Source organism: Arvicola amphibius, chromosome 3 (assembly GCF_903992535.2).
Source record: "Arvicola amphibius chromosome 3, mArvAmp1.2, whole genome shotgun sequence".
Lineage (NCBI taxonomy): Eukaryota > Metazoa > Chordata > Mammalia > Rodentia > Cricetidae > Arvicola > Arvicola amphibius.
Genome location: NC_052049.1, coordinates 7,055,295 through 7,081,127, shown reverse-complemented (window position 1 = coordinate 7,081,127; position 25,833 = coordinate 7,055,295). Strand labels below are relative to the sequence as shown.

The following is a 25,833-nucleotide window of genomic DNA, read 5'->3' as shown; positions in this document are numbered from 1 at the left end:
GAGTGCTTTCTGGAATCCGCCGCTCTTGGAAACTTCTATCATCCAGGAAGCTAGGGGGGTTATTCCAAAACTAGGAAGGCAACTTAAAGGACCCAAATACTAATACTAGACCCAGTTCAGTCACTTATTAAAGGTTGTGATTTATGAGACTTTTTTGAAGACAGGGTCTCAGTGCAGAGCTAATTTCCTTAAGACATTTTCTCCGTTCTTCCCACCCGGCTCTGGGAAGATGGTAGGTCCCACTTCCGGTCTCCCCGGAAGTTTCGCGATGGAGAGAGGAGGTGAGGTTTGGCCCGCATGGCGGTGGGTTCCTCGCTTGACTGTGGTGCAGGCTGGCTTGGGAGTGGGTGCACGGCTGTCAGCCGGTGTGGTTGCGGGCGGGCGTGGGTGCCGCGCTCTCCTCCTCCACCGTCCTCCACTCCCCTGCCGGTCTTAGCTGGGTTGCGACGACCGCAGTGCTTGCCGGAGACTGGTTTCCCGTTTCCGTGCACAAGAATTATGGTGCCTCAGTCCGATCTTACGACTCAGGGCTGCTGGAATCAAAGCCCTGTCGTGGACTAGCTGCTGCTTGGGTGTTACTGAGTCTGCGGTTTTATTTTCTTGTCCGCAAAAATGGCAGTAATAATATTGCCTACTTGACAGGGTTGCTGGAAGTGTTCAGGCAGAACAGTGCCTGATCTCTCGCTGTATTTGTTCTTAACGCCCCATGTTGCACAGATCCTGTGACTTGCCCAGGGGTGCTAGGTGGAGACAATGTAGCACGGTCTTGGGCTCAGAGTCTCTTCACCCCAGAGTTTTGGTGCTAGAAAAATACCGTAACGCTATAAGCCCAAAGTAGAGACGATAAAGACTAAAAGTCCTGACTACTTAGTGCAGGTGGCAGAGGGTGGGTGGGGAGATGACAGCTAAAGGGCCATGGAAATGCTCTAAAACTGACTGAAGAGGTTACATACATCTATACTGGAACCTATTAAATTGTGCACATTCAATGGGCAAACTATTAATTGTGTCCCAGTAAAGTCTAAAAAGCTGGGTTTCTAAGCTGAGGGTAGTGGTGAATACCTGTAATCCTAGAAGTTGGGAGGCTGAGGCAAGCATGGCCCTCATAGCAAGACTGTCTCAAAAAGAAAAAATGGAACCTCCACTCCTCCAAATGGTAGTCTTCAAGGATGGCAGTTAAGAGTTGCTGCACAGTCTTTCGGTTTATATTTCAATTGTGTTCATTGAAACGTGGTAATCAGAAGGATAGTAGTATTATCAAACCCTTTCTTAAGTTTTGAATTGTGCAGCAAAAAAACCCCAAAAATTTCTTGGTTAGCAAGCCATACTATAGTAGCAGCTTATCAGATGTTAAACAGCTGGCGTAGGTTCTGAGACACCAGGACTGGTCTTAAATGTGTTTGTAGACTATGCTGTGTTCTATTGGGATGATCCTAGAGGACAATGCATGAAAGCAAGGCAAATGAGCCTTGACTTCTGTCAAATAAGCAAATGTGCAATGACTATAGCATATTCTTCCACACAGTGTCAAAATTATAACTGCAATTGCTGAAGGTTTCTGTTATCAAACACCTAAAGGTAACCTTATACATCTTGATGGCAGCATCAGCAGCAGACCCTTGCATCACAGACAGCATCAGCAGCAGACCCCCCATCAGAGCAATAACAGCAGACCCCCCCATCACAGCATCAACAGCAGACCCTCCATCACAGCATCAGCAGCAGACCCCCATCACAGCATCAGCAGCAGACCCCCCCATCACAGCATCAACAGCAGACCCCCCCATCACAGCATCAACAGCAGACCCTCCATCACAGCATCAGCAGCAGACCCCCCATCACAGCATCAGCAGCAGACCCCCCCCATCACAGCGTCAACAGCAGACCCTCCATCACAGCATCAGCAGCAGACCCCCCATCACAGCATCAGCAGCAGACCCCCCCATCACAGCATCAACAGCAGACCCCCCCCATCACAGCATCAACAGCAGACCCCCATCACAGCATCAACAGCAGGCCCCCCATCAGAGCAATAACAGCAGACCCCCCCCATCACAGCATCAACAGCAGACCCCCCATCACAGCATCAGCAGCAGACCCCCCCATCACAGCATCAGCAGCAGTCCCCCATCACAGCATCAGCAGCAGACCCTATCACAGCATCAGCAGCAGACTTGCACTCCCACCCCCACGATCACAACATCAACAGTAAAATTACTTCCCTTCATGATCACAGCATCAGCAACAACCTTACTTCTCACGTTCGCTCTCTTACCACAAAGGCAGCTCTAAAACTCATTTTAAGGGGGTGTCAGAAGCAGAGCGTAAAGCTATGCTGAACTAAGGAAGCTGAGTATTGAGAGCTGTCCTGGATTGTGACCTGTTGCTGTGTGGCAGCTTTTATTGTGTCCTGTGTTTAGAGTTTTAACTCAGCAGAATAGATTGTTACCACTCTGCGGGTGTAGTGTGTGAATATCAACCCCCTCCCCCAATATATGAATTCTAACTGGTGTAGCCTGTGTGAATGTGATTGAAGATCTTGGATCAGAAATTATCTTGCACTAACTAGGTGTGCACACTCTTGTCGAAAAGAAGGGCAGGAATGGGAGAAAGGAGCTATCAGGATGGAAGAAGGGGTTGGAGTGCTGTGGGGTTAAAATCAAAGAATGTAGCTTTTGAAAGCTGGAAATTGCAAAGGAACTGATCTTCTATCTAAAGGCCTTAGGAGTACTGCAGCCTGTAGCACAAATAATAAAGAGTCAGCTATTGGGGTTCAACCCCAAAACCAGAAAAGCAAAGCAGCCAAGCCTCTAGAGAAGTGTTACCTCTACCAAGGCTGGGTGACCACGTACTTAACAGACAGCCTCTCTCTTTTATATCTCCTCTTGTGCTGGGATTAAGGCAGTATGACTCCCTAGCACTGGAATTAAAGGTGTAGGCCACCACCACCTGGATTTGTTTCTGCATTGATTTTTGTATAGCCCAGAGTGGCCTTGAACCCTAGGATTAAAGGTGTGTGTCACCATTGCCTGTCTTCTAGTGGCTTTAGCTTTGCCTCTGGTCTTCAGGCAAGGTTTGTTTATTAAAACACAAATAATATGCCACTACTGAATCTTATCTATCGGGGGCCTCTGAGTGCCAGCCTCAGTGTCCCCTTCAGGGTTCAGAAGAAGACTTACAGCAAACACAGGATTTAGATTTGAGGGCGAAATGAATTCTTCACTACGTACTTTTCTGCATCAGTTTCTTTATTCCCACTGTGTTGTTGGAGGCTGCTTGTTCCCGGCTGCTCAGCCCCAAAATAATCACACAGAAACCATATTATTTGCAATACTGTTTGGGCAATACCTTAAGCATATTTCTGTCTAACTCATATCTTAAATTAACCCATCTCCATTAATCTGTGTATTGCCACAAGGCTATGACTTACTGGGTAAAGTTCTGTCATCTGTCTCTGGCTGGGCCACATGGCTTCTCACTGACTCCCGCCTTCTTTCTCCCAGCATTCAGTTTAGTTTTCCTCAACTACCTAAGTTCTGCCTTGCGCAGGCCTAAGACAGTTTCTTTGTTAACTAATGGTATTCACAGCAAACAGAGGGGAATCCCATATCACCATTGGAATTCCCAGAGAATGGGGGTCGTGGTGGTCCAATATACCAGTACCTGGGAAAGAATTGTGCCCAATAATCCATACTCTGCTGAATCTTGTACAAGGGAGAGTGCTTATGGCTTCACAAGAGGTCCACTGTCAGTATGCAAAAGAAGGTAGACCAGCACCTTGCAAACTGGGTTTCTCTCCATCAGAACGCATTCGTCCTGGTGTGTCAGCCTTCTGTCCTATCAGCTGAGATCTCATTGCATCACCTGCGGACTGTAGCACTTGTCAGCCCACTGCTGACGTCTGACCTCCGCTGGATGGTGAGAAATAAGGCTGTGGTCCCTTCTTACAGCAGCTTGAAGTAAACCCTGCAGGCCTTTTGAATGACTTTCTGATAGCTGGGACCAGCCATATGTGAACAGCAAGCATCTGCTGTCCCTCCTCTGATTGTTTCCTGCTTCCTGTGGATTCATGCATTGTCAGTCTTACCCACAGCAGTGATCTGTTTGCTGTGGGGTTCCACATTGTTCCAGTAATGTGTAAATAGTTGACACACTGGGTGTCCCTGCTTCCTGTGTGCCTGCCTGAGCCTCAGGAGCCTTACCTGCACCTGCTCAGTCACTCCCCCAGCTGTTCTCAGGCCCACAGGTGGAGGATCATCAGGAAGACTGAGGTCACATGGTTTCACTGCAACAGAGCTGGCACCTTGTCTGGCTTTTAGCTGTGCTTTGCTTGTCCTTAATCAACTTCCTCTCCCTTTAGTTTTGCATCCCACAAGGTTGCATTTTAAAGTGCCAGCTCAGGATGAGGAATAGTACAGTGACATTCATTTCCCCTGCAGTCAGATGAGAGCTTGTCGGCTTTCTTCTGGGCTGAGAGCATTGAAATGACCCGCCTGCCATGTGCTTTCAAATTTTTTTATTGCCATATTTATTAAACAACACTTTGGCAAAATCTGATTTTCATCTCTGATTGCCTCAAATTTGTAGCTGTACAACTAGATTATAGATGCTAGCACGGTTTTGGTGTGTAATGCCTTCAGCATATTTTAAATGGGCAATAACTGGACATTTTAATGCTTGTTTTTCCTTGAAGCTTTCTTTGTTTAGACTAAAAATGTGAAGTTTATGATTAAAACATGCAATAATGGATTTTGAGATAACACATTAATTACTAGAGTCCTAGATATATAAACCAGTACAATGGAAAGAAAAGATTTTAATCTTTCATTAGTATTGAAGAATTTCCCCCAAATCTCTTTAATTTTGTTGGTGGGGTTTAGAAGTCATTGCAGAATTTTATCTTGTAAATTAGATTATACCCAGTGAATGTATCCTTTAAAAAGATGAGTTAGACTGGAGAGGTTCTTCTGTGGTTAGGAGCACTTGTTGCTCTTGGAGAGGACCCAAGCTCACTTCCCATCACCCGTGCCAGGCAGCCATGCCACCTGTAACTGCAGCTTCAGGGACTGACATCTCTGCTGGCCTCTGTGGGCACCTGCACAGGCCCATGCACACACACACACACACACGTATGCATATGCGCATGCATGTACACCCACATGTACACAAGTAAACATAAACAAGAAACGTGTGTCAGAAGAGTTGTCGGGAAGATGAAGCCTTGACTTTGTAATGTGTGCTCTGTGTTTCTGCTTTCTTTCAACAACGGTTTGTACCTAGAAACGCCTGAGGAAGAAAGGCAGTCTGGCCATCATGTTCTGCCTACCAGTCTGGAATCCGACAGTTTGAAGAAGAGCAATTGGGGGTTCTTGTTTACTGGGATCATTGGTGGGGTACTGGTGACAGTGTACGCTGTGGCCACCCCATTTATCACACCGGCCCTGCGGAAAGTTTGCTTGCCGTTTGTGCCTGCCACTTCGAAGCAGATTGAAAATGTCGTGAAGATGTTGCGGCACAGAAGAGGCTCCCTGGTGGACATCGGCAGTGGTGACGGACGCATTGTGAGTCACATAAAAACTTCTACAGGGTTGGAGCCACAACTGTTAGGATTTCTACATTATGTTTCTTAGGAGGCTTCTGCAAAGATTTGCCAAATGCAATGGTTTGAAAAGTGTGTGTTTCATTTTGTGTTTAGCCAGACTGTTGGACCACCAGCATGTGTTTAGAGTTCATTTTTCTCTGATTGATTTTTTTTTCTCCTGGAGGAAAGTACTCTGTAAACATGCCAGATAGAAAGAATCAGTTAATTGCTAATTACCAAATGTCTATTAGAATTTTTGGTCCAGTAAATGTGGCATGATTACAAGAAACGTGGAGTTGGGGAGTTAAATTACCTTTACTCTTTTGCAGTTTAGATGCTTGCTTTATGTTTCTCTGTAGCGATACATGTGTAAGTAATGATTCCCAGGAGCTGATAGAAAGCTAAAAATAAGAAGGGCCATTGGAGAAGCCCAGCTTGACTAAAGATAGGAATTCAGGGTGGGCATAGTTACATGTAGCTAAAATCCTAGTATTTGGGAGGTGGAGTCAGAAGAATCATGGCTTCAAGGCTAGCCTCTGCTAGGTACAGAATTTGGGCTACACGAGGCCTTGCCAAAAAAAAAAAAAAATCAGATTTTTAGTGACTGTAACGTGTTGTGTGATCCTGGCCTGAATCTCTGAGTAAAGAAAAAGTCACTGGCTGGCAGGTGAGTGATCCTTAGCGAGGAAGGTGGCCACATCCTTAGACCTCGTCCTTATGGTGACAGGAGTGGAGTGAGCATGGGGATGTGTCCTGGCATCATGTGTGCGGACCAGCAGTGCTGCACCATGGTCGCTCGTCCTGTGGACCCTGGCTTTGTGATTGACACCTGCCTGCAGTCACGCCAGAGACACTGAAAAGTGACTCAGGCTCTCTAGACATACAGTGTGGCAAAAATATTACAAACTGTAATCGTAACCATTTTTATTATTTTATTTTATTTTATTATTTTATTGTGATGGGAAGTTATTCCCGTTGTTGGGTTGTCACCATTGCCCACCACTGAGTGCTGTCACCTGCCAGGGGTGGGCCTGTGAGCTCCTCTCCCCCTTCCAAGCTAGATTGACTGGCTTGATCTCGTACAGGTCCCATACAGGCGACCACAGCTGCTGTGAGTTCCTGGGTGCTGCAGCTTTTGGACAGGTCATTTTCATTGCGCATTATCCATGATTCGCTTTCATTTCCCTGTCTGCTCTGCCAGCCACTGCTGGAGAGAGGTGCACATTTTCAGCCATGGTTTTCTACCACTAGGGTTAGCTGAGCCAGAACCAGGGATGTCTTCTGATACACAAGGCAAGATCTTTGACAAAACACAGAAAACTTTGGGTTAATCATGTCTTTTTTTTTTTTTTTTTTTTTTTTTTTTTTTAACAATTCTTGTAGCGCCTGTCTGTGGGGCAGAACTTTTTTAAATTTTTATTTATTTATTTTTCTTTTAATTTATTTTATTGAGCTCTACATTTTTCTCTCTGTCTCTCCCTTCCCTGCTTCAACCGTCCCCCAAGGTCCCAAATTTACTCAGGAGATCTTGTCTTTTTCTACATTCTACTTCCCATGTAGATTAGATCCATGTAAGTATCTCTTAGTGTCCTCATTGTTGTCTAGGTTCTCTGGGATTGTGGTTTGTATGAGTGAGTGCATGTGATAATTGTCTGTGTCTGGGTTACCTCACTCAATGTTTTCTAGCTCCATCCATTTTTCTGCAAAATTTAAGATGTCATTATTTTTTTTTTCTGCTGTGTAGTAGTCCATTTTGTAAATGTACCACATTTTCTTTATCCATTCTTTGGTTGAGGGGCATTTAGGTTGTTTCTAGGTTCTGGCTATGACAAACAAAGCTACTATGAACATGGTTGAGCACATGTCCTTGTGTCACAATTAAGCATCCATTGGATATATACCCAAAAGTGGTATTACTGGGTCTTGAGGAAGGTTGTTTCCTAATTTTCTGAGAAATTGCCACATTGACATCCAAAGGGACTGTACCAACTTGCACTCCCACCAGCAATGCAGAAGTGTTCCCTTTTCCCCACAACCTCTCCAGCATAAGTTGTCATCAGTGTTTTTGATCTTGGCCATTCTTACAGGTGTAAGATGGAATCTCAGAGTTGTTTTGATTTGTATTTCTCTAATGGCTAAGGATGTTGAACATTTCCGGGTTAGTCGTGTCTTGTCCATGAACTATAGAACTATAGATAAAACATTTTTACATGGGATCTTCATCTAAAGGAGTAGTAGTCTTTTTAAATATTATATTAATTCTATGAAATAATGGGTTTCATTGTGAAATTTTGTCCATGTACATAATGCACTTTGATCCTGCTCATTCCCCTTCTATCTCTTAGCTCCTGTTTTAGTTATTTTTCTATTGCTGTGGTAAGACATCATAACCAAGGCAATTTATAGAAAAAAAGTGTTGGGCTTACAGGGTTAGAGTCCATCACCATTACAGGGGATCACGGCTGCAGGCGGGGTGTTGGAATAGTAGCTGAGAACTCCCGACTGACCTATAGGCAAAAGACAGAGAGCCAGCTAGGAATGGCATGGGCTTTTGAGACCTCAGAGCCCACTCCCAGTGACATATCTCCTTGAACAATGTCTCTCTTTTTTGTTCTTTTGAGACAGGGTTTCTCTGTGTAGCCCTGGCTGTCTTGGAACCCTCTCTGTAGATCTTGAACTCAGAGATCTGCCTTCCGAGTGCTGGCATGTGTCAGCACCGTTGGCAAGGCCACTCGTACTAATCCTTCCTAAACAGTTTCACTAACTGGGGACCAAGTATTCAATTATATGAGCTTATGGGACCATTTTCATTAAAATTACTGTATTTCCCCTCTCCCCATCTCTTCTTCTTTCCCAGTAGCTCTGAAGAAGTACCTTTTGCTGGGCAGAGGCCAGCCTGGTCTACAAGAGTTAGTTCTATGACAGGCTCTGAAAAAACCACAGCGAAACCCTGTCTTGAAAAACCAAAAAAAAAAAAAAAAAAAAAAAAAAAACCAAAAAAAAAAAAAAGAAGTATGTTTTAGTGGAGTATTTTAGGCCTATAAACCCTAAGTAGGGAACTCTTATGCAAGATGACAATTTTCTTTTGCTGGCTCCCACTCTGTCCAGGTGATTGCAGCTGCAAAGGAAGGATTCCCAGCTGTCGGCTATGAGCTGAACCCTTGGCTAGTCTGGTACTCTAGGTACCGTGCCTGGAGAGAAGGGGTGCACGGCTCTGCCAGGTTTTACATCTCAGATCTGTGGAAGGTATGTAACGCCAAGGGCGGTGCTGGAGAAGCTAGTGGACCTTCTTTACTCATGTTAGTGTATGGCTCTGCCACGTTCTACATCTCAGATCTGTGGAAGGTGTGGAACATGGGGGTGGTGCGAGCTCATTTCATAGGCCTTCTCTAGTCATCATTGGTGTGACGGACAAGAAAGTGGGTTGAAAGAAAAGTGAAGTCCAAAGGAATATTTTGGTGTAAATGCATTTTTAGCCTGATAGATTTATAGGAGGTTGTACATTAGTGTAGAAGCTTCAAGTTTTTTTTTTTTTTTTTTTTTTTTTTGAGACAGGGTTTCTCTGTAGCTTTAGAGCCTGTCCTGGAACTAGCTCTTGTAGACCAGGCTGGCCTCGAACTCACAAAGATCCGCCTGCCTCTGCCTCCCGAGTGCTGGGATTAAAGGCGTGCACCACCACCGCCCGGCCAAGCTTCAAGTTTTGATAAAAGTCATATGAATGCTAAGAATTTATTGACTAAATTAAAGCATTTTCATTTCTCTTTGTGAAATAATGAGATATTTCACTTGGAAATCAGATTATTCTTGATAAATCTTTGGCTTCTCCATGTGTGTGCTCGCGTGTTAAGAGGGAGACGGGTGGATGAGAGAAGGAAGTGTGCCTCGTGCTGTGGTGGCTCCGTGTAATCATAAAGTAAAAACATTGTAACTATGTTTGTACTCTTTATTTTTATATATTTTTAAATTTATTTTTATTCTTTTCTCATCTATTATATCCCGACTGCAGCCCCCCCACCACACTGCCTTTCACCCCCACCTTCCCTCTCTCTCAGATCCTTCCTCCCTCCATCTCCCCTCAGAAAAGAGCAGGCCTCCTAGGGACATCAGCCAAACATGGCATCATATGCTACTGTAAGACCAGACACATACTATTTTTTTTTTAAATATTCATTTATTTGTTATATTGTATATTGTATACAATATTCTATCTGCGTGTATGCCTGCGGGCCAGAAGAGGGCACCAGACCTTATTACCGATGGTTGTGAGCCACCATGTGGTTGCTGGGAATTGAACTCAGGACCTTTGGAAGAGCAGGCAATGCTCTTAACCACTGAGCCATCTCTCCAGCCCCCAGACACATACTATTAAATCAAGGCTAGATGAGGCAACCCAGTAGGAGGAAAAGGGGTTCCATACAGACAAAAGAGTCAGGTACTGCCTGCGCTCCTGCTGCTAGGAGTCCCGCAAGAACACCAGGCTACTCAGCCATAGCATACAGAGGACGTAGGTCAGACCTTACAGGCTCCCTGATTGCTGAGAGCCCCGTGAGTCAGCTGATCCTGTGGGCTGTGTTCTAATGTTGTCCTTGCCCCCTTTGGTTCCTCTGATCCATCCTCCCTGTCTCCGCAGAGCTCCCTGAGCTTGACCTAATGTTTGACAGTGGGTCTCTGCATCTGCCCCCGTCACTTGCTGGATGACGTCTCTGGTCTCTTTGTTGAGGAGTCTGCTAGGCTGTGGTCCTAGAACACTGCAGGCAGTGGAAGCTGTAGGTTTATAGCTGGGTTGGGGTCCCAGTTCCTCCACTTGAGGCCTTGTTTGGTTACATAACCTGTCCGGCTGGCTCAGGTTCCATGTCCCTCACTGCTAGGGTCTCTCTCTTAGTGTCCTTTGTGCTAGGTATCACATCACCCCTGAAGTGGGTGTGAACTGTAGCATGATTCCCTTAATTTACAGTTGGCATCCAGTTACAGGTGAGTGCATGCCATGTTCGTCTTTCTGGGTCTGGTCACCTCACTCCGGACGATTTTTCAAGTTCCAGCCATTTGCCTGCAAATTTCATGATGTCATTGTTTTTTTTTTTTGTACTACTGAGTAGTACTCCATTGTGTAAATGCACCACATTTTCCGTATCCATTCTTCAGTTGAGGGACATCTAGGTTGTTTCCAGGTTCAGGCTAGTATAAATAAAGCCGCTATGAATATAGTTGAGCAAGTGTCCTTGTGATAGGATGGAGCATCCTTTGGGTATATGCCCAGGAGTGGTATAGCTGAGTCTTGAGGTAGATTGATTCCCAATTTTCTGAGAAACTGCCGTATTGATTTCCAAAGAGGCTGAACAGTCTGCACTCGCACCAGCAGTGGAGGAGGTTCCTCTTGCTCTGCATCCTCTCCAGCATGAGATGTCACTTGTGGTTTGATCCTAGCCATTCTGACAGGTGTGAGGTGGGATTTCAAAGTTGTTTTGATTTACATTTCCCTGATGACTAAGGATATTGAACATTTCTTTAATTGTTTCTCAGCCATTTGAGTTTCCTCTGTTGAGAATTCTCTGTTTAAATCTGTACCCCATTTTTTAACTGGATTTTTTTTCTTGATGGCTTCCTTCTTTATTCTTCCTTCTTTCATGTTCTTTCTTTGTTCTTTCTACTGTATATTTTTTTCTATAGAATGTATACTCCAGCAAAGTCTTTCAGGCAATATAAGAATTACAATGTGGTTACATTATGTTTTTCAAGTGAATGATTATAATGAATACAAAACAAACAGTAATTGGATTATGTAGTTTGTTGGTGTCTAGTTTCTTGACTTCTTTATATATTTTGGATATTAGCTGTCTGTCAGATGTGGAGTTGCTGACGATCTTTTCCCATTCTGTGACTGCCTTTTTTTCCTATTGATGCTGTTTTTTGCCTTTCAGAAGCTTTTTAGTTTCATGAGGTCCCATTTATTAATTGTTGATTTTAGTGCCTGTTTTATTGGTGTTTAAAAAAAGCCCGTGACTTGTGTTATGAAGCACTTCACAAAGTGCTTTTCCTTATGTGACAATTCCCGCTGTGGCACTGTCCTCAGCAGCTGATGAAGACGCACTTGGATTCTGCCCGCATTGTTTTCAGGCTGTGTATGACTAAACGGTCTCACAGAGTAAATATGACTTTTATTGGGCAATAAGAATTCTGACTGGCAAAGCACTTTTTCCCCGTTTTTCAACTGCTGCAAAAACTATTTTATTGATCTTTCAGTGCACTGTTTAGGGAAGAGGAAGATCAGGGGTCTGAAGATGCTGGGTGTGGAGCGGTGGCTCTAGGTGAATTGACTATCAGCAGGCAGAGCCCCTGTCTTGATGGAGTCCCTGTGAGGACAGGAGATGAGGCCCAGGATGCATTAGGAGGCTATTGGGGAGAGTGTGGGAACCTGCCTCCTGGCCTTGTGGGCTCCAGGGAGACAGGTTGGTTGTGACGCTTGACTTCTTAGGATTAATACATCTGCTCTCCACCTTGTTTAGGTCACCTTTGCACAGTACTCCAATGTCGTCGTTTTTGGTGTGCCCCAGATGGTGAGTATGCACCCCGTTCTCTGTTGCTCTTACGAGGCAGTGATGGCTTCCCAAAGCTTTGGGGGAACCCTGGTTCAGTGAACTACTAAGGACCTTACAAGTGTAGTCATTAAAACTTCAGCTGCATTAAATTAAAATTTTAGTTTCAGAGAAAAAATTCTCAATGATCCACCAAAGCCTTACCAATCCCAGGTTGGAAACTGCTTTACGAGGCCCCAGCATTGAGTGAAGTTGGTGATTTTCACGGCTGTTCGCTTACAGCTGCTGCAATCACTTGGGGGAAGTTAATGGAATGTTCCCTTTGAATTGATCATTCTCCAGTTTTGCTGGAAGATAATTTTAAGGTCGATGAGCATTGACTGGTTTCAATCTCCTCCCAGTCACAGATTTGCTAAAGAGCTGAGTGTTGAACTTTGATTATGTACTTTCAAAGTGAAGACGCCACATTATTGTACTGAAAATGGGCATCTCTAGCCCTTGCAGAGATGCTCAGGGTAGGATGCTTCACTGCCATTTCTGGTTTGGAGACCAGACAAATCAATCCCCTTTACTTCTCAAAGTCTGTAATTGTAGTCATAATAGTCTTGGCAGGATTGGATGTTTGCTGAAATGGCACTGTATAACTGACAGCGTTTTTAATTTAAAATAAAAAGGAAATTTCATTTTTGTTCTTTTGTTTTCTTATTTTTGCCTTAGATTTTTATTGTTGCTTTTTGAGCTGGAGTATCACTGTGTATGTAGCCCTGGCTGGCTGGCCTGGAAATTGCTGTGTACTCAGGCTGGCTTTCAACCTGCAGCCTCCGATTCCCAAGGGTCTGGGTTATGGTCATGTGCTGCCATGCCCAGCTCTGCCTGGGACTTTATACACAGTGTTTAACTGTGCGAGAAACTGACCCCACACTGGAGCTTTCAGTGTGATGGCACATTCTTTTTACAAACCAGAAGTGTTGTTTTTACAAAAGTGACTGTGTACCGTATGTCTGCTATGGGACCCATATTAACTGTGTACTTGTTCTGAAAGTGAAGGCAGGTGTGAGGTCTTGGTCCCTGATCACTTAAAGCTTGCTCAGGTCAGGCCTGGGCTCACACCTGTACTTCCAGCACTCAGGAGGCCTAGGGAGGAGGGTTATTGTAAATTTGAGGCCAGCCTGGGTTACAGAATAAGAAGACCCTGTTTCAGTTCTCCCCACCCCACAAATAAAAATAATTTGGGATCATAGACTAGATAGGGAATTTTGATGGTGGCTTACTACTTATAATGTATGGGCTTTTCCTTCTAAGATGTAATGAGTAGCATATTGGAGACAAGTAACTCTAATGTAAAAGTAGAAAAGTGTATTCACTGAGAATCCTACCCTGTCTGGAGAGAGGAAGTTAAGCTGAGCGGTGGTTCTGAGGTTCTGCTGCCGTACCCCAGCTGGGGGCAGCAGTGGCCTTTGTAATGCGGAGTGGAGGCTGCTCTGCCCAGGCAGGCTTGGTTTGCACTGTTTTGGGGCTGTTTCCTCAGGGGCAGTATGGGTCTTGCTATTTTGAAAAACACATTTGCAATTATTGTTTATTCTCCTGAACACAGACAAATCTTAACCAAGGAATCCCAGCATTTCACTGTTTGCAGGAAAAAGAGGAGCAGTGGGAATCCACAGAGCATTCTTGTTCCTTAAAAAAGATCCTGCTAGCCCATGTTTTGTGTGCAGTGGGTTGGCGGGAGCTCATTTGGCATCTGTTAAGCTGGAGTGTCACGTGTGGGATCCCCACTTTCAGCTGGCATCAAATTCTGATCAACTGGAAGTAGCAAAGGGCAGGACAGAACGCTGGCTGGGAAGATGGAGACCACCAGTTTTGTCCTCTGATAGATGTGTGGCCCTGGGAAAGTCCTGTACCTGACTGTGTAAGGATGCTATTGAATTGTACACCAATCAGTACTCCTGACATGGGCTGATGGCCTTCCAGAACCAACACATCATGAGAAGCGTCTCAGGGTAGCTAATGCTCAGTGGGCTCCTGGAGAGCCAGGAGGAGCCTTAGGGCAGTGTGGAGGAGGACAGCCAGCATTGGAACTCCTCAGCTCTGCTTTTGACACCAACTGGATTATTTCTGATAGCACAGTGCAGTTGTAAGTGGAAATTAGAGCTAACACTTCAATATAAAGTATGTGTCAAGTACGGCGAGGAGTCCCATGTGGACCTGGTGAACACTACGAAAGTGCCAAATGCTCTATTCAGCGAGAATTTATGCACCAAGAGGCGCTTTTCAAAATGTGAAAAAGAGCAGGTTAATTTGGTCTTTGTTTAAAACCCTCTGTGAGGCTGCAGACGTAGCTCAGGTGGGAAGAGTGTTTGCCTACTGTGCATGAATCCCTGAGTTCGGTCCCCAGCACTCCTGAGCCACATGTGCTGGTGCATGCTGTAGTCCTTGCACTTGGGAGGCAGAGGCACAGCATCAGGAGTTCAAGGCCATCCTTGGCTGTGCAGCCTGTTCGAGGTCAGCCTGGATTACATGAGACCTTGTCTCAAACAAGCACCCCAAAATCCCAAACATCAAACACTAAACCCTCTGTGACTTCTTGCTAACTTAGGGAAAAGGTCCAAGCATGCCATAGGACCCAGACTGGCCTGGAGTGGCCCTTCCCCACTTGTGACCTTGTCTTAGTCCTTTTTTTTTTTTTTTTTTTACTTCTCTGTACAATTCTTCATCTTGGCTATGCTGCTCCTCAGAGCCTGCGCCATCCATTCTTGTTGACACCAGGCCCACTCTGCACTGGACTTAGTGAACACCTACCCTTTCCTCTGTGAAGCTGTCCTCAGTGGTCCCAAGAAGTGGGTCTTAGTGCTCCCTACCTTCCGCTCTGTGGCATAAATACTGTATGCTGTGCCCTTCTGTGCCTGCAGGCTTTGCTCATGCAGTAGGTATGGCAGCTGCACAGGAGATAGGTCTCTTTATCTCTTAACTACATAAGTGAGCAACAAAACGTGACTATTGTGTGATGCCTTGTCTTCGCTCTAGAGGTGGTGGGACCTGGGAGAAGGCAGACTAAAGTCACATGCAATAGCTAACTCTATTCAGAGCCTCAGACAGTTTATGCTTTAAGGGTTAAGAAAGCTCACAGGAGTAAAGTTGTCATGCGCACAAGCTGTCTACAATCGCAAGGACAAGCCGCATGTGGCAAAAACACGTTTTCCATAGAGTCATGGAAAGGATAGTTTAAAGGTTTAATTCAGTAACCACAAGCAATAATGAGTAATCTGAAGTAGACTCTCTCCTACCCACTACACCTGGGAGCAACACAAACACAGTCTGAGAACAACTCATTGTTTTAAAGGAACTGAGGTCACAAGACCTTTGTCTTGTTTTCTTGGGGTGCTCTCACAAAAGCACTCCAAGTTCTTCTCACACGATTCCATTCTTGGACCGCGTTCTGACAGTGGAAAGATTATATGTTAAATGAGACATCTACAGAGAAGATGCTGTATCCTAGAGGAGAGTACCGTCTGCGTCTGTGGTGTTATCGAGGACAGGAAAGAAGCAGGGCTGGGTCAGTATCCCTGGAAGGATACCCCCCATGACCTGCAGTTGCACAGTGGCAGATTGGTGTGTACACCTGTTGGCTGGAGAGCACTAAGCAAGTGCAGATGATGAGGGTGATGTCAGTTTGAGAGGAGTCATGGAATAGGACCAGCACATGAAGGATGCTGGTCCTTCCAAGGGAAGGAGCTGTTGAGGGTAAGCAGAGAGCATAGAGACTGGTTAGGCAGACAGACCACCACTGCATGGAGGTCAGACCCAGACATTAGAGATTGGGAGATGTGCACTATTGGGTGTCCAGGTGACAGACTGAGGCGCAGTCTAGTGTGGGTTAGCTGTACTATAGAGAGAAACTCAGCAGAAGTATGGGGCATCTCCAGCAGAGGAGTCCAGGCCAGCTGCTGCTTGTCTTCTGCTTTTGGAAGTTTGGGTTGCCAGGAGCTGAGTTGGGAGAGTACAGGTAGAGCCATCTGTGGCAGCTCTGTGTGTGCTCCTGAAGTTGTACTAACAGTCTTGGGTAAGGAGGAGTCTGGCGCTCAGGTGCACTTCCTGACTGTACAACCATGGGCAGGTCCAGGAAGCAGGCAGGTCTCAGGGAGGATCTGCCCAAGGCCTGAGCTTTATCTGGGAAGTGAGACATAATCAGCCAAGGCTTCTGGAGATCCTCAGTAAGGATGGCACCACCCTGGGAACCAAGTGGAGGAGGAAGGAGGCTTCTGGGTCGTGGGTCAGCACTGTCAGACACAGGTCTGTCTTATGCTGTTAGCTGATTCAAGGCGTGCCTCAAATTCTGAAGATGTGATTAGAATATGATGAGTTTGTGTCACTTTGAAACCCATAATGATATGAATAATTTTGAATTCTATTAGACAGGCATGACACATCACTACTCTTCGTGTGTGATATCAGAACAGATTTGATGCATATTTATGTGTAATTTAGTCAGTTAATTTCTTAGGATTGAAATAGCTTCTTTCATTTTTAGGTTTATCTTGACTTAGCATATGACAGTCACTCTGAAATAAAAGAAACTATAAGAGAGAAAAGAATAGGAATGTGAATACATTTACAATTATCTTCTTATGAACAAAATTACCATAAGAAACCTGATATTTTGAAAAAAATGCATGTTGTCTTATTTTTTGCTTATTTAATTCTTCCCTCAAGGAATAATTTCTTTCCCTTTTTTTTTTGTAATTCTTGACTAGCCATTAGAAGAATAGACATCTTTTCTCCTTAATGGAATTTAAACTCCATTATCAATTCTATTAATGCATTAAATTTTTGGCTTATCCCATGGTTTTTTTTCTAAGTCATTTTTGTAAGATGCTGGTCAAGAATAAAACCTTCACAAGAGCCCTGATGGTTTCTCTATCTTGCTGTAGTTACTTTTAGAGGGAGTAGTTTTTGCTTAGATCTTCATTTCTAAGTATCATTTTTCACTACAGGGAACTAGGAATCCTTGAGAATAGCTGACCTAGGGTTACAGGAGGGAAGGTACAAAAGATTGGAACATTTTATTGAGCCAAAACATGAGGAAGTACTCAAAGTATTTAATGGGAGTATGTCCAAAGGATGGAGCAGCCGGACGCAAGAGGTGCTCCATGGCCAAATCAGTACAGTTTGAACATCAGCATAAGCAAGGCCAACACTGAATTGTGATCCATTGAATGAAATTAGAATATGATATGTATATTTGCAGTAGATAGATGTTACAGGCAGAGAGGCAGAGGAACAAGGAAGGGAAAGCTCTCCCTTGCAACATAATGCTAACTGTTCATCTAGAGCAGCGGTTCTCAACCTTCTTAATGTTGTGACCCTTTAATACAGTTCCTCGTGAGGTGACCCCCCAATCATGAAATTATTTTTCTTGCTACTTCATTGTTAGGAGCACACACACAGAGGTTCTTGTACTCACAGAGAAGCACTAAGAGAGCTAGGAATATTAGTCATGCAGGGGGCATCTTCTCACTGGAGGAGATAAAATCAAATGCTTGCATCCCATCCAGAAAGTTGAGAGTGGATTTTGTTAAGGACCTGGTGACCTTTTTGCTACCTGTGGAGGCAGACCTCACCCACCTTCTTCTATAGAGGGAGACCTCACCCCAATTCCCCAGACTCTTCCCTCCCTAGACCATTATCCACCTTTAGGGGAGATGTCACAAGTACTCTATGGCCTGCTGACCTCTATGCTGTATTGGTCAGGGACCACACTAGATTCTAGGCCTTTAGCTTTAGAACCCATTCTTGTGGTCACATGTAACTTTGTGGAAGTGTCTATGGAGTCACACCTTAAGTTATTGTGCACCTGATTGAACTGGTTGGACCGATTGTTGCCTGGAAACCTTTTCTCAAGTTGTACTGTGTTTTAAATATGCTGACAGTGAGCCACTGTTCTCCGATGTCTGATCCAGGCTAATGAAGTCACTCTATGCTGGGTTTTCATTCTTACCTCTTTGCAGATCACTGCATTGACACCTACTGGGACCTCCACACATCATAGCTGTAATTTTGCTATTGTTATGAATCATAGTGTAAATATCAGTGTTTTCTGGTGTCTTAGGGGATCCCTATGAAAGTGTTGCCACATTGCAACCTTTATAGTAAAAATTGACTGCAGTCAGAGTCCTCAATGTCTGCTATTCTAGGCAGAGATGGTCTGAGGAAAGGTGCTTACAGTTTCTTTCAACGTCACTAAGGGAAAGGGAAGACAGTAATACATTACAGAGATTCCAGATTCACCTGAGCAAGTGGTTGATGTCACCATTGGGAGCAGGAGGGCCTCCTGGGCTTCTGGAGTTCTGATAAGTTCAAAGGCTTTGCCAAAGACCCACTGAGCCATCAGGAGCAAATGGCAGAGGAGCCTGAAGTGAGGGTAATTGGTCCATTGTCATGAAAGACAAGAAAGGTAGGAACTGTCTCAGGTCAGAAAAGACCGAGTGGGGTATAGCTGGAGGTGGAGCTCTGGGTCAGCATGCACAAGGCTGATTATCCACTACTACCACAAAACAAAACATAAAAACAGACAAAAACCTAAAACTAGGAGACCAAAGAAACCATATTGCTGCAGGACAATGGTCTTTTATCCTGTCACTTGTACTATTTTTAATAAAATGCTGATTGGCCAGTAGCCAGGCAGAAAGTATGGTGAGGTGACCAGGCAGGAAGTAGAGGTGGGGCAATGAGAACAGGAGAATTCTGGGAAGAGCAAAGATTCAGTCTGCAGTTGTCACCCAGACACAGAGGAAGAAGATGAGAATGCCTCTCTGAAAAAGGTGCCAACCCTTCCTTGTGGCTAACACAGACAAGAATTATGGGCTAAGATGTAAGAATTAAGGAGAAGCCTGAGCTAATAGGCCAACCAGTCATGATTAATGTAGACCTCTGTGTGTTTCTTGGGACTGAACGGCTGCGGGACCAAGTGGGACAGAAACCTCGGTTAACACCTTATGGCTGAGCAAAGAACTCCTTCCTGAGTGGCACAGGACACCACTGGGAGAAAAACGCTGAATTGTTCTGGGGTTACTGTGGGCAGAATAAGTTCCTGGGTGTGAGCCTCACGTGGAGTGTGTAAGAAACAGAGTGTCGTATGCAGCCTCTTCTCAGAGGTTTAGAGATGGTTCATGGGGAAGAGGGCGGTAGTGAGTAGGAGGCAGCAGCGCTGGAACTCCACCGGGGTGGACTGCGTACGGTTCCTTTGTTCAGTTCTTGCAGCTTGTCTGCAAATGGATACCGTCTCAAAGTCAGTTAAAAGTAGAGTGAGACAGACATATTTTTAGAATATGAGGGTGCCCATACATTTTTACAAACTACAGATAATTTAAAATGTTTGTTGATTATAATTAAAATGTTAATACTTTCAGTAAATATCACTTTTTTGGTAGATAGGGTAATAAAATTATATGAGATTGATATAATCTCTATTGTTTAGAAATTCACGGGTTTAGCTGCAGGTGTAGCTTAGTGGGAGAGGAGTGTCTAGTGTGTGAGGTCCTGGCTGCACTTTATAGACTGAGCACCCGTGAGGGAGGACATGTGTCATCAGGACCTTATACACACGTGAAAGGATAGTTCATGCTTATTCTTTTGGCTTTTCGAGACAGGGTTTCTTTGTAGTCCTGGCTCTCCTGGGACTCGTGTGTAGACCAAGCTGGCCTAGAACTCACCAAGATCTGCCTGCCTGCTGAATGCTGGGATCAAAGGCATGCTACCGTCACTTGGCTTAAAATTATTTCTAAATGGTAGAATGTGTACCTTTTCATGGTCTAATTAGACAGTATTTCACCAACCTTAAATGTTGATTCCACAGTGTATTGATATTAATGAGAAAAAAAACAGTGATTGTAATTCTGTTGTTTAATGTGTTCCAATTCAGAGATGTTAAAAGTATAGAAAAATATGTCTTAAATACATGAAATACATGCTATATTGAAGTGCTTAAGTAGGTAAATCATGTAAAATAATTAGTATTTTGATTATTGCCATATCATGATTTTTGTCTGAAAACCAGGAGTTTATGATCTACATCTGCTGAAATTGCTTATTTTATAATTGGTCCTGGAAGATGTCCTTGTGACTACTGTTATGGTGTCATCTTGTGTTGTTGGGACCATTTGGAGTCCTGGCCTCCAGCTGCTCTTCCCTGCTAGAGATCTTTACTTTCCTTCTGATTTGAGTTACTGAAAGCTGTGTCAAAGTTGTTTACCAGCTCTGCTTCACGAGCACGAGCCTTGGCCTTGAGGATCAGAGGATGAGGTTTTCACCTGTTGGCCCACCTGACTGTTGGGTATATAAGCCTCCAGGGTGCTATTGAATAAGGGGCTTCTTACCAGTGGCTAGAGGTCCATGTCTCTGTCTGTATTTGTTTGTGTGTTTCAACCTCCAGCCCCCTTACCTGAAGCTCGTGAGCTGTATGCACAGACAGGCGTTGTGCGCTGCATTGTGTTAGTAAGTGTCTGCCTGAGCTATGTGTTTGTATTGCCGGGCACTTTGACGTCATCTCCTCTGCTGTTGTTCTTCACAGATGCTGCAGCTGGAGAGGAAGCTGGAGCTTGAACTTGAGGATGGTGCTAGAGTTATTGCCTGCCGGTTCCCTTTCCCACACTGGACTCCAGACCACACTGCTGGAGAGGGGATCGATACCGTGTGGGCGTACGACGTGGACAGTTTCAGAGGACGGGAAAAGAGGTCTTGATCACGAGCTCTGTAGGGCCATCCAGTCCAGCAAACTGCCCTTGACACGGGATGAGAAGTCATGCTGCTAGCCTTACCTTTTGGAGAAAATGAACAGGAGCGCAGAAAAACATTTAGGTGTAAAGGCAATTTCACATAGCCTGGGTTGGCCTCGAATTTTCTGTGTAGCTTAGAATGGCTTGAACTTCTGATCCTTCCTCCTCTACCTTCCCAGTAAAATTTGCTCTTAGTGGAATATTTTGAATGAGTCTACCTTTTCATACCATAGGATGCTTGAAGATACAGTAACTGAGCTGTGTCTGTGGGCCAGAAGGTTGTCATCTCTCAGCAGCGTGGTTTGATGCCACAGAAGAGAAAGGGGGGACTCATGCAGACATCTGCAGTTTCCTGTAGTTTTGTTCACGGGTGAAATTTGTCTCCCTTCTGTAGTTTGTAGCTAAATCAATTTTCTAAAAGGCTTAGAGAGTGGCATTTGTATTTTATAATATTTATAAGTACTATTTTGCCCTAATGCTGGTGGCTTTCTATACTTTGTTGATTGACTCTGTACATGTCCACCTGTGTGTAAACAGACGGTGTAACATGCACATGTTTTAAACTGAGGGAAATGTTCCAGATAGCATGTGGCTTTAATTGGCGGTGTGGTCCATTTGCCGTCATTGTGTTACCATGAGTGGCATCTTAGATTTGACGAGGCATTTAGAGAAGCTCCCTGGCCCAGGGAGAAGTTAGTAAGGGCTTCCTGTCTCTCAGCTTTGGTGTCTGCTACCAGGACAGTCCTGGTAGGATCTGTTTTTAAAATCCGCTGCACAGTCTTTGGTCTGTAAGTGATACCCACATTTTAGAGCTGAGGGAAAAGATCATACAGGGAAGTGCAGATTATTTCTGTTAGCCCCTTCTCTTATTTTATGAGAACAGCCATTTATTTAGCATTTCCCACTTATGAGAAAAGACTGATTTAGATAGCAGGCAAGTTAGGGAAAACCTTTGTGAGTAGACAGGCTTCATAGAAGTCCACGCCCAGTCAACATGTTCTCCACGGAGTCACCTGACATTAGACTTGCCCTGGATCCTGAAGTTCCTTCTGTAGACGGAAAGCAGAAGCTGGACAGCCACTTGGTGGGGATGTTGCAGAAACAATGTTTGCAGCATGCTTGAGTCACAGATGAACCAAAACAGTGGTTTATTTTCCACTTTCTGTAGGGCCTGTTGAATCATTTGAACAGACCTCTAACGTCAGTATAATAAGGTGGAGCATAATTCTGAAATTCTGACAGAACTTCCCATCCCTACAAATGTAAGTTGCTCATTACTGTTTTTCACTGTAGGTCTGCAGAAAAGATGGTCAGAATACTGGGATGCTGATGAATCAAGTTAAATTATACCAGAATGGCCATGACTTATGAGGCCTCAGGAAAGCTGGGCTCAAAAATTTCAGGACTGGGGGTTAGCTAGAATGGGTGTAGCTCATTTAAAAAAATATCTTTTTACACTATATTTGTGTGTGTGCATGGTATGTGCGGGGTACCACTGGACACATTGGTTCTGTGTGAACACATGGGTCCTAGGGATCCAACTCAGTTCATCAGGCTTGGTGGCTAGGGCCTTTACTCACTGAGCCTTGCTGGCTCATGAGCATAGTTCTTGAAGCCTCTTGTCCGCATAGGTCACTAATGGTTCCTTATCCTCCCTTAAGGGACACTGTCTACTATCTGTCTTGTCAAGAGAGCAACCATATGGGACCCAAACATCCTTCCAAACCTCCTGCAATCATTTGGAACATGGTTGAGTATCTGAGTTGAGTCTGGATACTCTTGGCGGGTGGACTGTTTGCTGACAGAAGTGAGGAATTACTTGGACTCTATTAGACTAGGGTACATAAAGACGGTACAGACATCATAGTCAAGGGCTAGGGGCTGAGGCCAGAGGAACTTCAGTGCTTATTGGAAGGACAAGTAAACAGACTCCTGAGCAGGTCCACACGTCATAGTCCCGATTGGGAGAAGTCAGGTCACAGGACCAGAGACCCTTGGGAACAGTTTAATCTGCCTTTATTTGCTCTGAGGAAGTAAACTGCTCTTGGAAGGATTCTATTTATAAAATAGGTAACTTTTAGAACCAATGAAAATACAACTTGCCAAAATAGGTATTAAGCACAGGGAACTTACTATCCCTAAAGACAGCGTGGACCATATACTTAAACAGGAAGCAGATATTTGTCTAAACAAAAGGTAGCTGCATCTAAATAACACAGTAATGTCTCCAGCTTGGAGACCTCCAGTGGCTTGAGAGTCCTCTTAGGCAGAACACCTTCCTTTAGATTGAGGTGCTCTGTAATAATGACACATTACGATGCTCTTGGAAGCAGCACACTTGTGACTCAATGGACTGATGCAAATTGAACATGAACAAAAGGACCATATAACTTTTATAGGTGGGAAATTAGATGTCTTATTTTTCTAACTTAATATTATGGTGTGAACATTATCCAGGAAGGACTGATCAAACAATGGCTCATTGATCTCCGAGTTTAGTCCAAGGGTGGAAGGGAGACACTGAGTTAGTTTTCTTATCTGTCATATTGCGATAGAAAATAAGTGTCAAGTCCAAGTCCTTATGAAAACACAAGCTCCAAAAAAGTCTCAGAACTGCACACATCTCTGCAATTTGGTGGGTACGTTTAGGTAGTGGGGCCTTCCAGGGTTTGTTGTAAACTCTGTGTGTGTGTGTGTGTGTGTGTGTGTGTGTGTGTGCGCGCGCGTGCAGAATGACAGTGTGGCAGATCTAAATCCCCGAGTGTAAGTGTCAGTTGTGCCCCCCACAACTGGTCCCTGGTGTGTTACAGATCATTTTTTTGTTCACATGGCCACTGGTGTTTGACTTAAGCCGTGGATTACTTGCTGTTCTTTTCAAAGGTATTCACATTTTGTCAAAGACTCTCCTTAATGTAAGTTTGATTTTGGTAAGACTGAAGAAAGCTAATTTGTAATGGGGAAATGTCAGGTTCACTTCTGCAGTTCCTGCTCACCACGCTGTATACCTGTGGCAGCTCAGAAAGGCAAAGCTGGCCCACTGTGAGTTTTCTCTTCCTGACATGTTAGTGATGAGAAGTCTACAGCTGAGAAGCTATGATGATGGCTGCCATTGTATGTTAACTGTCCACCACAGGCCTTACGCACAGGAGGATTTCATGGGTGTGTTGGTATACAGCCGTAATTCCACACTTGGGAGATGGAGGCAGAAGGTCATACATACTCAGATACACAGTAAATTCAAGGGCAACCTAGATTATATGAAACCTCATTTCAAAAAAAGGGGGGGAAAGAAAATTATCATGTGAGCTCTGCAATGTAGACATGACATTTCTCTGTTGGATAAATTAAGGCATGTAGTCATGCCACATTTGGCAAGAAACATGCAGTACTTAAATCTCCTAATGCTGGCTGACAGTAAAGACACACATGTGTTTTCCTTATTTGTACGTCTTGGCCAGGGCCTGGGGAAGGCACTGCTGCTATGAGCCAATCCCTTTGACTGCATGAGCTCATTATTAGCAGCGTCTGTGCAGCTCCAAGGCTTGGGTTCGGAGCCACTTTGAATCAGGCTTCCTTTGGCAGCAAAGGGCGATCCTCAATTGAAGGCACATGCTGGAGGATGAAGCTGCAGATCTGATGGACTTCTACCCGCTTTAAAGAAGGTTAGCAAAGCAGTATCTTCTAAGAACAGAGCTGCTTTACAGTTTCCTCACAGACACTCTGGGGCAAACATATCACCATATTAGAAAATCAACATGGTATGCACATGTATGTCTCGATTAGGTGGAGCTGCCGTGACGTACACAGACTGGGAGTTAAACAACAGAAATAGATTCCTCATCTCTGGAGACAGGAGTCTAAAGTGCCACTGCTGTTGGGGTTGGTTTCTCTGGAGGCTTCTCTGCTAGGCTTGTGGATAGCTGCCTTCTTGCTGTGTCTTCACGTAGATTTTCCTGTGTCCATGTCCCTGGTGTCTCGTTGTGTGCCTAGTCTGCTCTTCTAGTATGGAAACCAGACAGATTAGATTAGGGCTCACTCTAATGACCCATTTAAACTTCCTCGTGTGTTGAGGCATGCATGCCTATGTGCTGGTATGTGCACATGTCTGTGCATGCTTCTGTGGGAGTCAGAGGTTCATGTTGAGTGTCTTCCTCTGTGGTCTTCACCTTATTTTTTGAGACAAGGTTTCTCATTGAACCTAAGTTATGGATTTGGCTAAATTTGGTAGCAAGTCCCCAGTGCCCTCCTATCTCTGTCCTCCTACCCTCCTAGTACTAGTGTTAGAGACGTCCACTGTCATGTCCAGTCTTCACATGTATGCTGGGTGCAAACTCACGTCCTCATGCCTGCCCAGCAAACACTCGTTGAGTCATCTCCCCAGTCCTTACCTCTTTACCCTGTTTTCAAACAGTGTCACACTATGTGACACCGGGTGATAAAAGATCAGCATGTGCATTTGGGACTATGATGGCTAAACCTCATTGTCAGCTTGATAGGACTTAGTGTCACTAGAGAAAGACACTTTAGGTATATCCGTGAGGATGTTTCCAGAGAGTTCTAATCGAGGAAGGAAGACCCATCCTGAATGTAAGCAGAACTATTACATGATGTGAGGTCCTGGCCCGAGTAAAGAAGAGTGGACAGCATTCACTTCTCGGTGCTTGCTAACTGCAGGTGTGACGTGACCAGCTGCTCCAAGCCCCTGCTGCCCCACAGTGATGTGCTGCACCCTCAAACTGTGACACATAATAAATCCTTGCCTTAAATTGCTTTTGTGATGTGTTTTGTCACAGTAGAGAAAAAAGTAGTCAATACAGAAAATTGTTATCAGAAGTGGGGTAATTGTTATGCTAAAACCTTATATGATTTAGATCTTTTTTTTTTGTTTGTTTTTCGTTGTTTTGAGACAGGGTTTCTCTGTAGCTTTGGAGCCTGTCCTGGAACTAGC

General features: G+C 44.5%; 1 protein-coding gene across 1 annotated transcript; it reads left to right on the top strand.

The window, feature by feature from the left end:
• Positions 1-151: 151 nt before the first annotated feature.
• On the top strand, positions 152-21,085 carry Atpsckmt (ATP synthase c subunit lysine N-methyltransferase). Its single transcript, XM_038321121.2, has 5 exons — positions 152-281; positions 5,281-5,561; positions 8,690-8,827; positions 12,085-12,135; positions 20,681-21,085. The coding sequence occupies exons 1-5, from the start codon at positions 230-232 to the stop codon at positions 20,849-20,851; spliced, it is 693 nt and encodes a 230-aa protein (XP_038177049.1). The 5' UTR covers positions 152-229; the 3' UTR covers positions 20,852-21,085.
• Positions 21,086-25,833: the final 4,748 nt, after the last annotated feature.